This window comes from Tenrec ecaudatus, chromosome 2, assembly GCF_050624435.1.
Source record: "Tenrec ecaudatus isolate mTenEca1 chromosome 2, mTenEca1.hap1, whole genome shotgun sequence".
NCBI classification, from domain to species: Eukaryota; Metazoa; Chordata; class Mammalia; order Afrosoricida; family Tenrecidae; genus Tenrec; species Tenrec ecaudatus.
The window spans coordinates 205,068,158-205,081,974 of record NC_134531.1 but is presented as its reverse complement, the minus strand read 5'-3'; the positions used below and the strand labels follow the sequence as shown (position 1 = coordinate 205,081,974).

The 13,817-nt window shown below is 49.0% G+C and overlaps 2 protein-coding genes across 3 annotated transcripts in view; one reads left to right on the top strand and one right to left on the bottom strand.

Moving 5' to 3' along the window:
* Positions 1 to 6,375, bottom strand: part of SNAP47 (synaptosome associated protein 47) — a 75,845-nt gene extending 69,470 nt beyond the window's left edge. For both annotated transcript variants that reach the window (XM_075542153.1, XM_075542154.1), the window contains exon 1: positions 6,241 to 6,375. The gene's annotated coding sequence lies outside the window, so the exon portion shown is untranslated. The remainder of the gene's footprint in view (positions 1 to 6,240) is intronic.
* Positions 6,376 to 6,448: 73 nt separating this feature from the next.
* On the top strand, positions 6,449 to 12,635 carry JMJD4 (jumonji domain containing 4). The gene is made up of 6 exons (XM_075542152.1): positions 6,449 to 7,033; positions 7,320 to 7,485; positions 9,389 to 9,514; positions 10,021 to 10,288; positions 11,059 to 11,205; positions 12,205 to 12,635. The coding sequence occupies exons 1-6, from the start codon at positions 6,769 to 6,771 to the stop codon at positions 12,496 to 12,498; spliced, it is 1,266 nt and encodes a 421-aa protein (XP_075398267.1). The 5' UTR covers positions 6,449 to 6,768; the 3' UTR covers positions 12,499 to 12,635.
* Positions 12,636 to 13,817: the final 1,182 nt, after the last annotated feature.

Genomic DNA, 13,817 nt, shown 5'->3' with positions numbered 1-13,817 from the left:
TCTAGCTCTAGCATCATCAACTTCACCTCGCCCACACCAGAAGTTGGCAAATATTTTCTGTAAAGGGCTGACGAGTAAATATGTTAGGCTTTGTGGGCCATGCCGGCTGTTACCAGTCAACTCTGCCTTTGTGAGGTGAAAGCAGCTGTCATCAAACAGTAAACAATGGACTTTAGCTATATTCTAGGTTTACACTTAGCCATAGTTTGTATACCCATGCCTAGATCATTGCATCACTTTATAAGTATGCTAACTTAATAAAGGATACTACCAGGCTCAGTACTTAGCCTGGATCCCTCATTTTCCATATCTTTTCTAAACACTTTATATCAAACTCTGGCACTTGTACCTCTCAGTCTACTGCTCTCCATTCCCTTGGCCATGGCTGTCCACGATGCAGTCACCTGCACAATCACTCAGTGGTCTCTCGCCTTGGTTCACTTTGACCCACCCCCACTTTCCATGCATCAGTCAATGGGATATTTAAATAACTGAATTTTTTTTAAATGCCACTCCACTGTCAAAAAACCTTCCCATCATTGTGTTATTATCAGGTGCCACTGAGATGATTCCAAGTCACAGAAAATAAAACACTGCCTAGTCTGGCAACATCCTCACAAACTGCTGTTTGAGCTTGTCACTGCAGACACTGGGTCAGTCCATCTGAGGGTCTTTCTCTTTTGCTCTTGGTGCCAAGCATGATGTCCAAACTCCTCACGATGCCCTAAAAGATTCCACATGACCGCCAGTCTTACCATCCCACCACTTTCTCCATTCTCCAGCATCCTTCCTATTCCTCCCTCATGGGCTTGCTACTTGCCATCGTCCCTGTCTGAAATACTTTCCTCCAGAACTTCCTTCCACCAGCCCCTCCTTGTCATCACAGCACTGCTCCCTCACGTCCTAGCACAGACCACTGCAAGGTGCTTGCTCATTTGCTTACGTTGTCAACCCTGTCTACACACTAGAAAGTAAACATCATGAGAAGAGAGCCCTGTGTAAAACATCATGAGCAATATGTGAACGAACTACAGGTGATATCATGTGGAAATGGCAGCTTGCGTCAACTGTGACAGTATTCTACCCTTCACATGCTAACCCATCTTTCTAATCCATGATTAATTTCTATAGCCCTTAACTGTGCTCTCCTGGAACCAGTGAAAACACTTAAGAGACCTCTACTGACCCAGCAAACAGACCAAGCTGACGACTTAGGGAGGGAAGACCATAGCAAAGCATCCCAAGGGTTTCTGATGTTCATCGTAAGTGATGCTCACGGAGAAGGCGGCACCGGTGGCTACAAGGGACTGCATTCATCATGCCCTGTAATTGATATAACGGATCTCTTTCAGTATTTCCCTCACACCTGTGCTCCTGCAGTGAGACTCAATATCAAGTAAACACCCTATTTTTAGTTAATTTCCAAAGTAACAGAATAAGCAACATTTTACACATCTTCCACTAACACCTGACCGAAAGAAGGCTGAGAGTCAGAACAGTGGTCGCAGTGTCTGCAGCAGCCATTGGCAGGCACTTTGCTTTTTCCATTACTTTCACCTCCTGCTCCCTCACACCCCGCTTTCCACTCTCTCAAAGGCTCCCATTTTCAACCTGGGAGGTTGAAACAGGAGATGTTGGGGTGTTTTATTGCAACAACATGGCCTATTCACATGGCATGCCTTGTGAAGTATCGTCATTCTAACTTTTCAGAGAGAGGCCTAAGATTTTACATCATTCTTACTGCATTTCCTACAAAGTGCTGGAGTCTAAACTCCCCTCCCATTCGTGCTCTTTTTGGCTCTTCTGTGACATCCCTTATTTGAGCAATGACACTCAAAATGACCCTGTCAACAGATTTTCTGATCCAGTAGGTCTGGGTGGGGCCCACGCATGTGCATTTTTAACCAATTCCTTCATGACGTTAGTGCTGCTAGTTCAGGGTCACCCTCTGAGAACTGCTGCTTTGGGTGATAACAGATCTGTGCAGTAGTCCGAACTCGAATTCCCAGGAGTTATGCTCGACGCTTAATGCATCTCTCCCAGCCTAACCTGTACAACAGTGGTAATGCTGAAAACATCAAGGGATCAATGTGTGGATTATGGAGGATAACGCGCAAAATGTTTGATCTAGAGTCAGTTCTGAAAAAATGAGAATTCAATCTCCTATTCTGAGTTATGAATTCAGATTCCCTCCAGCACTCCTGAGGAGCAAACAGAGGGCTCTGCTGGTCCAAAACATTCCCTTTCTTAGGAAGCTTAGTCTCAACCATAAAACTTTAGGCATTCCATGAATCCTGGAACTTTTCCCAGGCAAAGTTTATCTGGCATTGGGCAAATTGGCTGCAAAAGATCTCTTGAAAGTGTTACAAAGATGTCACACTGATGCTAAGGTGCATCCAAGTCATTTTTGTTGTTGGGTGCCATCAGATCAGTTATGACTCAAGAGTGACCCTATTTACAAAGAAATAAAACACTGCCTAATCCTGTACCATCCTCACAACTGGTGGTATGTTCGAGCCATTGTTGCAGCCACTGTACCAATCCATTTCATCAGAATCTTCCTCTTTTTTGCTAACCTTCTATCTTACAAGTCCTGATGCCTTTGTCCAGAGACTTGTCTCCTCTGATAATATGTCCAAAGTGTATGAGACTAGTCTCACCACTCTCACTTCTAAGGAGCATTCTTGTTGCAAGACAGATGTGTTTGTTCTTCTGGCAGTCCATGGGCCTTTCAATGGTCTTCATCAACACCGTAATTTTAATGCATTATTCTTCTTTGGTCTTCATGGTTATTTTCAATCTCCTAGTAACGTGCAAAGGAGCCCTAGTGATATACCGTTTCCCCGAAAGTAAGACATCCCCGAAAATAAAACCTCAGTTTTGCATCTCACTGAAATATAAGGCATCCCCCCGAAAATAAGACCTCACCGAAAATAAGCCCCCCCCCAGGTACTGTAACTCTGGATTCTGGACTGTAGCGGCGGGCACCGACCCACAGCTCACTGTTGGTCACAGCGCAGCCGTGGAAGTGCGAGGTCTCTTTTAATCAAACAATAAATAAATGTGTACCATATTCTTCATGGAAAAATAAGACATCCCCTGAAAATAAGACGTAGCAGATCTTTGGGAACAAAAATTAATATAAGGTACTGTCTTATTTTTGGGAAACAGGGTAGCTGATTACGCAGGCTACTAACCACAAAGTCAGCAGTTTGAATCCAGCCACGTTTCAGGGAAAAGATGAGGCATTCTATTCTTGTAAAGATTTACAGCCTAAGAAACCCACAGGGACAGTTGTACTCTGTCCTACAGAGTCAGAATTGATTCACTGGCAATGAACCTGGAATTTCTGGAAAATAAGCATGTAAAAGCTAGACAGTGAATAAGAAAGGCAAAAGAAGAAGTATTGATGTCTTGGAATGATGATGATGGTAAAAAAAAAAAATACTGGAAGTACCCTGGGCTACCAGGATAACAAAATCTGTTTTAGAAGTACAGCCAGAATGTTCCTTAGAAGCAAAGATGGCAAAACTTCATCATAGTCTTTAGATATGTTATCAAGAGGGATCAGTCCCCAGACATGGACATCATACTTGGAAGAGGGTTAGTGAAACAGAAAAATGCCCTAATGCCCTCAAGATATGGATCAACACAGTGGCTACAACAGGTTTAAACAAAGTCAGGAAGGTGCAGGACCAGGAAGTGTTTTATATTGTTGCGCATGGGATCACTGAGTCAAAGCCAACTCAATACCGAACAATGCCTATCTGAATTTCACATTTTTCCTACGAGGCAAATTTTGAACCATTCTTCCCAAATCTTCATGCAATTAAGAATGTACTGCCCATGCCTTTTCCATTTACCTTCAATAATCAGCATTTATCACAATGGAAAATAATTTTTAAAAGAATATCTAGACAATGTGTGGGCAGATTTTTGCAGTATATTGTTAGTTTTAAAAAGGTAGGTTAACATCTATGTGAGGTGCTGGCTAAATTCACACAGAAGCACGCCAGCCTGTGTGATCTAAGATTATAAATAATGTAAGACCAGTGGAGGACACAGTACTAGAACTTAAATTATGAGTACCCAGAGCACAAAGCAATGGCTGACAGTGAAAGCCCAAAATCCATTTGCAGAGTTCCCATGCTGATTAAGGCCAATGAATTCCTTTGGACCATGACTAGGGATCTAAATAGCCTTGCCCTCAACAGAGTACATCATAAAGGAAACTAATGCAGTATAATTAGGTTAAATTTTAACATCTTATTTATTTCTCTTTTGATCTATTTTCAATCTGTTTTTATTATTTGCTGCTTTCTTTAGGACACCTGGTGGCGTCGTGTTTATGTGTTGGGTTGCTAACTGCAAGGTCAGCAGTTCAAAACCACCAGCCAGCTCCTCAGGAGAAAGACAAGCCTTTCTACTCCTATAAAGAGTTAGTCTTGGGAACTCACAGGGGAGTTTTTACCCTGTCCTATAGGGTAGCTATGACTCAGATTGGCTCGATGTCAGTGAGTTTATTTTTGGACTGAGGGTTTACAGTGTTTTATTTTGCTACTGTTGATGAAGGGCTTTTTGGAGTGATTTTCTTTATATGAAATCCAAGACAGATAAATCTATTGAGACCATGACTAGAATAATAGTTTTTTTTAGGTTGTAGCAGAGGAGGATGGGGGGGAATGGGAAGCTAATGAGTACAAAAATGAAGAAAATGTTATAAAATTGTGGATTGTAAACTCCATATATTCAAACCATTGAATTGTATAATGTGTGGATTATATGTCAATAAAACTATTTTTTTCAAGACAGATTAAGAAGAGCAAACGTTCACACATATGTAACAAGCTATTCTGTAAATAGGTAGAGAGAATAAGTAAGTAAACTGGAAAGATAAACTCTATACAAAAAGTTTAGAAAGCCATCTCCAGTGAGGCTATGGGTGATCTATCTTCAGCACAAAAAGGCAGATTAGGAAGCGAAGCTCTCACATTCAGGATAATACAATCCTGGGTCGGCTCCGCCTGCCACAGATGACTCACCACCACAGTGCTCTCTGCTCCTACTTTAGACTTCTTTACCTGGGCTTCAGTCTGTCAACACTCATTTTCCTCCAAGGCCCTACAAGTCTCCTGACCCTGATCCTCCTCTCCTTCACCTTCCTTTATTTCGAATCCTCCCAGTTCCCCATCGGGGTTAACTTCCTACCTCTTGATCACGGTCCTAACCAAATCCACGCCAAGTTTCAGAGAACCAACATTCCAATAACCCTTCCAGATCTCAAGTTTAAGGGTAAATAAAATGAACTCTGTTAAGGAGACAATGACCACCCCCAGGATGTGTCCTTATATAATAGATTGGCCTTTTGATAAAGAATGAGCTAAACCTTGAGTGCAGATTTTACAATGCAAGAGCACAGGTCTTCCGACCCAGAACTGTAAACACACACCTCCAAAATTAACTCTCACGGGATGTACAGACAAGGTATGTCTATTTTTCTTTCAGGGAGGTAAACATTTTTAGGTTTTTTTCTTCTCCTTTGCTGTTTAAAAATGTGTGAAATACGGTGCAGGCGCTGTACTCCAATGCAGTCTGCTGCCAGGTTTACACAATTAAAAATAATCTGCTTTCCATGTTGATGAGGATATATATGTCCGTGTTAGTGAGATATAATTTTTCTTGTTCTCTCTTCAATATACTGCAATTTAAGGTTTAATTTTTTAAGAACCCTGACATGCCCGCCCTCCCTCCCAACCCAAATGTCCTGCCCACTGCAGGTCAACAGGTATGGTCGCTCAAATCCCTGTCCTCACTCCCCTGTGTCTTTATTCCGAGCGCTGCCTCGTCTCCCGCTTCAGCAACCCCGCTAGCCCCTCCTCCAGGCCCCCACCATTCACCGAGGTCCCCATCCTCCTGCACCGCCCCGGCCCCCCCCCACACACACACACAACACCCCCCCTCCAACAGTCCCTGCAGGGCACGACCATCCCCTCAGGCCCAGCAGCTCTTCCACATCCTCAATATTCCTCAAGACAGCACCTTTCGGCTTTGAGCCCCTTTTTCAGTCCTGTCAACACCACTGCATCTTCCCTGCCCCTGGGGCACTGGGAAAAGGGGCGTCGTCACCTTGGCAACGGCACCGGCAACGCCACCGCCACCCAGAGTGCGACGGGGGGCGGGGAGCGGAGAGGCCGGAAGGGCTAGAGCACGGACATTACCGCAGGTGACGCTGCTACTTACCTGAGGCGCTGGGAGAGTTGCGAAGTCGGGGAGAACCCGGGCAGACGCTGACAATCCAGTGGCATCAGACGCGACGGCGAGCGCGAGGGGGCCTTAGGCGCTCTGGGTCGCTCAGGCGCCTGCGCCGGTGAGGAGGCCGCGCGGTCTGCGCATGCGCCCGGCGCGGTCCGCGCATGCGCTCGGCGCGGCGCACGCCCTGCAGGGTCGGACGGCAACGCGGCCCACGCCGCTCCTGGGTTCCGCTCCGCTGGCGGCGTTCGTCCGACCCGAGTCGGCATGGTTTTGTACCCCACGTCTTCGTTTCTGCCGGCGCCACGGCTTTGCCCGCGTCTTTTGTGCCGACAACGTTTTTAGCATGTCTTTTATTTGTCATATCCCGATGTAGAGTAAGAAATTGAAAGACTGAGGCCGGGTTTGAGTCCCTGCCCCTTGCCGAGACTGTTCCAGGGCCCTTCCTCCGCCTTCAACAACCCTGTGGTGTGGCAACGTCGCCCCATTTTACGGACGCGGAACTCGGGGTGACCGGGGATGGACGAGGAGACGCGCGTGTTCGCCGAGAAGCACTTCCAAGACCTCCGGGATCGTCTGCCAGTCGCAGCCAGCCGGACCCCAGACTGCGTGGACTTCATCGAGAACCCCGACGCCTTCTCCTACAAGGACTTCTTTAAGGGCTACTTACTTCCCAACGTGCCCTGTGTTTTCTCCAGAGCCTTCACCGAGGACTGGGGCAGCAGGAAGTGCTGGGTGACGCCCGATGGGAAGCCCAACTTTGATTATCTGCTCCAGACTTACGGTGAGGACTGTCGGAAGGGCGGCGGGGCTTTCGGCTGGGTGTTCCTTGACTAGCACGCAGCGCGGGGCTGACCAAGACTGTGGCCCTTGCCCCCAGGCCCCTAGACCACGTTCAGATTGTAGGGGCGCGAATACGAGGGGCCAGGGAGGCAAGGCATGAGGAAGTAGCTCTTCGGGAGAATTATCTGGTATCGGTTTTGCAGTGAATTGGAGGGCCCGGACAAGGTCCGGGAGGATGGTCAGCTCTGTATGCAGAGCACAAACTTGGCGTGTCCCTCTTGTTTCAGGTGACATGGTTGTACCTGTGGCAAACTGCGGAGTTCAGGAATACAACTCCAATCCCAAAGAACACATGCCCTTAAGAGACTACATCAAGTACTGGAAAGAGTACATCCAGGGGGACTACTCCTCGCCCAAAGGCTGTCTGTACCTCAAAGACTGGCACCTGTGCAGGTAAAGGGGCCCCACGCATGGGCTACCTTTCCATGAACTAAATGACCCTTGGTGGCTTTCTGGTGACTTTTGGGGCTGCTAACCCCAAGGTCAGCAGTTTGAAACCACCAGTCACTCCTCGGGAGAAAGATGAGGCTTTCTGCTCCCGTGGACAGTAACAGTCTCAGAAACCCACAGGGACACAGCTGCCCTTCCCTGTCCAGTTGCCCCAGTGAGTGTGAGTTTTTGAAATGAACCTAGAGACTTCTCTGCCTTTGGGGCTGTCAACTGTACCTACCAGAACCCTTTCTTTATCTCATTAGGCATTTTAATCAGGGTACCAGAAAACAGTTCCCTTCAGCTCAATTTCAAGTGTTATTTTTTCAGAACATAGCCCTCGCATGCTGTTCTTCACCATGTTTGCCCAGAATCATCTTTGAGGATTCTCCTATACCCTCCCCATCCAAACTGTCAACATAATTATCTGCTTCATGCTAATCCGTCTCCCTTTCAGAAGCCCATAGAACCTTCCTCTCTTTTCCACTCCTTTTTCAGTTCAGACCCTGTCCTATCTTTCACTTGTTGCTGCAGGGACCTCGGGATCCCGCTCCCTGATACTAACCTTTCCCCCTCCCTTGCTAGGCACTTAGAAGGTTGTCAAAATGATCTTTTCAGTAGGATTGTGCTCTGCCCCATAATCAAAACCCCCATCACGTTAAGGTAACATTCAGAACTTTTCACGGTGTATCCCTACCTGCCATTGCTGGGCAGCCCCCCTATACCCCTCAAGACCCAGTTCAAATGACCCCATCCTGAGATGTTTTCATGAACAAGATGGTCTCCCACAGCACACACTCCCCTCCCCCCCCATCCCCCCAATGCCAACCCAGCGTCCTACTCTCCAAAGTAGTCCTTGGCTATGGTATCTGTTTCCCCAACCCATGCCTGTTCTTTTCATGACCAGACCACATGATCAGACTCCAGCCACTTGACACAGCCCAGCAGCACACAGTAGTTACTCAGTTAATATTGAGCGAACAAGACAATTGGATTCCTGTTGTAGTGGTGTGGAAATTAAGGCTCAAGAAGGTAAAGTGTGCATCGAACCCAGGCCCCTTGGATTGTGATTCTCAGGATCAGTGTAATAGTGCATGAAAAGTAGTTATCACCCATCAGCCTCATCTGATAGTGCGCTCCATGGTGTTCCATGCCAAGTGTGGACTTCTTATTGGCATAGAGTTTTAACCAGGGACTGGTCTAGCTTTCAGAGAGCTCATGTTCTAGTAACAGACAGATGTATGAACCCAAACACGGTCATGAACCTTGGGTATGGGTTTTAAATTAATAATGAGTCTCCTACCTGGCCCTCTGACCTGCCATTACTCAGGACTTTCCCTTCCTGATGAAGTTCACTGGTAAAACAGCAAAGGAGGCTCACAGAGCCAAGAAAAACTAATAAAATGTGTACAGTACATTAAGAAGCCCCCCTGGATAACCTAGAACTGGCCCAAGAGTGTCTGAATCATCTGGGTTTCTGCAGTGCCAGTTACTCACCGCCATATAACAAAAGGTTCCAAAGCCACTGTATTTGCTCACCTTTATTGTGTGCCTCCGCAGTTTGAACTGGGCTCTGCTGAGCCACTCTTCTGAGAGTCTCCCTGGATGCCTCAGTTTGTCATTAGCTGATGACTCAACAGGCTGAATGGTCTAAGGTGGCCCCACTCGCATAACTGGCAGTTAGCCTTGGCTTGTGACCTTGACCATGGGATCACTCACCTTACAATGAAGAGAGCTGTGGGCATGTCTCCACAGTGCTGTTTGTTTCTCATTAGTCAACGTCCTGTTGACCAAAACCGGAAGGCCCAGTCCAGCATCAGTGTAGGGGCCTGTTCTTCCTTCCATGTCCCATGTGTGCTCTCCACAGGGACTCCTCCACAGAGGACGTGTACTCCCTGCCCGTGTACTTCTCATCAGACTGGCTGAACGAATACTGGGACGCCATCAACGTGGATGACTACCGCTTCGTCTACATGGGGCCTATGGGCAGCTGGTAATGCTGGGCGCCCAACAGCTCCCCAAGGCTGCAGGGTCTGCTATCTTTCCTGCCCTCCTGTCTGCCTCAGGCCTCTGCCTGAACCTTCCCTACCAGTATGTCAGCCTTTGTCCAGAGCTTCTTGGAGCTTCCCATTAGCAAGGCTAACGAATTGACCTGTGGGTGTGGCATTCCGAGTCCTTCCTGTCTGATCCAGTTCATTCACCCTGCCTCCACCCCGAGCCTGGACGGCTTCAGTAGTCGTTCTGGGGACCAAGTGAGGGAGGTGTGGACTACCCCTCCCGCTTGTGTGCAGGGTTGTCAGGAGGGGAGCTCCTCAACACAGATGTGAAAGCTGGGGGCAAGAGGGTGGAGAGCCTTGTTCCATATGAATAAGAGGGGCTCCCCCACTTTACTCTGAGGCCTCTAGGATGTTGAGCCCACTAAGCTGCAGGCAGTCTCATCCAGAAAAACAAAAGACCATCCCCAAACCAGCAGGCACGAACCAAGAGCTCTCGCCACAGGTCACCATTCCATGCCGACATCTTCCGCTCCTACAGCTGGTCTGTCAACGTCTGCGGGAGGAAAAAGTGGTTCTTGTTTCCACCAGGGCAGGAAGAAGCCCTGCGGGATTGCCATGGGAACCTACCCTACAATGTGACCTCATCCGCACTCCTTGACGTCCGCCTGCACCCGGCATATGCTCGCTGCAGCACACCATTGGAGGTTATCCAGGAAGCAGGCGAGATGCTGTACGTGCCCAGTGGATGGCATCACCAGGTCCACAACCTGGTAAGGGTCGCACTCCCTGCCCCATGGGCTAGCCCAGACAAATCAAGAAGACACAGCTGAAGCTGACCAGTCACAGAGATGGAGCTGAGCTGGCTTGGGCTCTGGCTTCAGGCACCTGCATCCCTTCCCTCAGATGCAGGGAGCTTTCCATCTACCATTCACATGTGTCTCCCTCCACCCGACACCCATAGCCCACCTCATCCTGCAGTACCTGTCCTGGATGCCTTCCTGAAGGAAGCATTTCTCTCTCAGTCCCATAGTGGGCAGCCGGCTCCCAGGAAAATGCAATTGGCTGACCCCCGATGGTGGACACCTGTGGTTCATTCACACGGCATTGCTGAAGGCCTCCCCGCCACTCGGTCATTTTCCCTCCCACCCCCCTCCTCCCTGGGCCACTGGTAGGCAAGGGTTCCACAGACGGTAGCCTTGCCCCAGGCCTGTGCTGGCTCCCTTCACCTCCAGAGTCTGGCCAGCACTCAGACTCTCAGGAAGCTCATCCATGCTGGATTATCTGTGGACCAAACTACTCCAGACCTGCCTCCCTCTGCTCTATAAGCAAGCACAAAGAAGTCTGCTAATACTTTTGTGTGAGAGGGAACCCCCTGGACCAAGAGGGCAGGCCTCCATGGTCAAGTTCCAGACCTCACACTACCTATGGCACAGGGCATAGCCCCTTGATGCCTGCTCACTGCTCATGGACTAGAGGAGAAGGGCTTAAGGTGGTGCTCATCATGGGCTCATGGTACCCTTCTGTGCTCTGCCTTGTCTAGGACGACACCATCTCTATCAACCACAACTGGGTCAACGGTTGTAACCTGGCTCCCATGTGGCACTTCCTGCAACAGGAGCTCCATGCTGTGCAGCAAGAGATCAGGGAATGGAGAGATGCCATGCCCGACTGGCACCACCACTGCCAGGTATGACCAGACCCGGCGGTCAGGGGTGGGGGTTTCTATTCTCCCCTCCTCCAAGTTCTGGCTCTGCTGCCATTTACCTGCCATCATGAGCATATGCTCCAGCCTGGGATCCAGGGCCTCTCTCAGTGCAGCTCACAGAGAGCAGTGTGGGTCTCTGCCCTTTGCCTCCCTCCTCCTGCATATGAACTTGTCCAGGCAAAAGCAGACCAGGCCAGCTGTGGGCCCTTGCATAACCATGACCCGGGCTGTGGACATGTGGCAGAGAGGCACCAGGGCTGCGTGTGCGAAGGACTGTGGCGGCTGCAGCAAGTCACAGCTAAAGCCACTGTGTTTAGGAGATACCCCATATACTCAAGTATAAGCCGACCCAAATATCAGCCGAGGCACCTAATTTTACCACAAAAACTGCATTACAAATGTGCTGAAAACTCTGCTTATCGTGAGTACATATGGTAGTTTGTTATGTAAACTTGTACCTAAATTGTCATAACTCAAAACCTCACTGCCATTGAGTCGATTGACTCATAGCGAGCCAAGAGGACAGGCTAGAACAGCCCCTCAGCCTCCTCTTTCTCCCAGAGTGCGGCTGGTAGTTTCAAACTGCTGACATGACACCACTGGAGCGCCTACCCTAGCAAAGCTCGGAGCACCAGTTGGCTAGGAAGCTATCTGATTCGACCCATCTTTGCCGTGGCATATTGAAAGAGGCCGGGATCCAAGTTCGTTTCCAGATTCACTTACCGAATACACTTGTTTATAAGTTGAGGTTTTTCATGCATTTTTAATGCAGTTTTTGTGGTAAAATTAGGTGCCTCGGCTGATATGTGGGTCAGCTTATTCACATCTGATCACTGTGAGGCCACTGAGCCTCCTGGGGTATCTCTCATTTTTGACCCCAGATCATTGGGCTTGAAGGCAGAGGCCGGGTTTTGAGGGCCTCCGCAGTTTTCCGGTGCTGTCACCCAGCAGTGCCCACCCCTGCCTTTCTTTCTGGCCCAGGTGATCATGAAGGCCTGTACAGGGATCAACTACGAAGAGTTTTACCAGTTCCTCAAGATCATCGCGGAGAGGAGAATCCTCACCATGGCACCTGGGACAACAGCAAGGGCTGCTGCCAACACCGGGCTGAGCACCCAGCAGGCTGCTTTTGATGCCAGTCGCATCGCAGAGGTGTTGGTGTCGTTGATAGCCAACCCAGACTTCCAAAGAGTGGACGCTAGCGCCTTCTCCCTGCAGCCGGGGGAGCTCCTGAGGCAGCTAGAGGAGGCCATCCCTGCTGCGGCGAGCCTTTAGCGCTCCTCGGGGAGGGCATGGGGCGTGCACGCATGGTCCACTCTCCACCTCGAGGCACTGTCTTGGTAGATGTTGCCTGGTTGCAGGTGGCCCCTCTGTAAATAAAGTCCTGCCCTCAGATGTGCATCTGCCAAGTACACCCCTTCAGCTGCCTTTCATTTGCCTCGCTCTTTAAGGGTCTGAGGCAGTCCATGGCTGTCCACTGGCATTGCCAAGGCCCCTGAGGGCCTGTCTGGAACTTCTAATTGGATTGCTTCTTAGATGAGTCCCTGCCAGAACTGAGAATTCCTGCTCCGGCAAGAGCGGCTAGAAAGGAAAAAGGCAGACTGACTACAGCAAAGGGCCAGGGTCCCTGAAGGATGCAAAGTAGTGGGTCAGGAACTGGGGAGCACAGCCAGGGTATTGCTTTTGCCCAGGCCTATCTTTAGGACAGACCTGAAGATGTGTTTTCCAGGTGTGAGGCCCTCTCCTGAAGGCTCAAGTGCTGGAAACAGACTTAATTAATCTGGGCTTCAGTGCTGATTCATCAGCAAAGTCCCAATGAGCCACCAGTCTGGGCTCAATGCCAAACAACCCAAATGTCCAGCAGTAGATAACTTGGTAACCAAAATGTATATTCATACAATGCTTGATACTCAACCACAACAAGGAAGTCAAGTCTGGTATATGTTGCACATTAGAGTACACCTTGAAAATAATAAGCTATGTGTGTTAGTCTAGGTTGACTAGAGAAATTCAGACACCCGTGTGTAAGAAAGCTTTATATCAAAAAGCAATTGTACATTAAGAAAACATCCCAGTCCAGATCAAGTCCATATGTCCAATACCACTCTGTAAATTTCTCTTCAGACTCATGCAATGATGCAGAATGCAGGAAGATCACAGGCCAATGGGTGGGAAGTCTTGTGAATCCAGTGGCAGTGGAATCCTCTCAGTGCTGGCGTGACTCTCCACATAGCCCCTCCAGGTCCAGGGCTCTGGCTCCATCAGCACATCTCCATATGGCTTGTCAACAGGAAGATGAAGCAGAGAGAGTGTATCTGACCTCCAGTGAGCTATTCATCTCCTTTGCACCTCCAAATGAGGCCATTAAGCTGCGGCCTGACTGACAGACTAGAAGCCACCCCTTCCTCAAGTGAACAGTACATTATGTAACTGCCACCCTCTGTGAAAGAAGCCAGATCCAGAAACCATGTACTCTGATTCCATTGGGATGAAAGTCCGCCGTAGATAAGTCCATAGACAGAAGGCCCATTCCGTGGCCAGGGCCTAGTTTGGAGAGGGCGATGTGTGGGAACGCCTCGCAAGGCCCAAGTTTC

Coding starts and splice junctions, on each gene's coding strand:
- JMJD4 (XM_075542152.1), top strand. CDS start 6,769: ATGGACGAGGAGACGCGCGTGTTCGCCGAGAAGCACTTCCAAGACCTC. Junction 9,515..10,020: donor ATGGGGCCTATGGGCAGCTG/GTAATGCTGGGC, acceptor CTCTCGCCACAG/GTCACCATTCCATGCCGACA. Junction 10,289..11,058: donor ATCACCAGGTCCACAACCTG/GTAAGGGTCGCA, acceptor TGCCTTGTCTAG/GACGACACCATCTCTATCAA.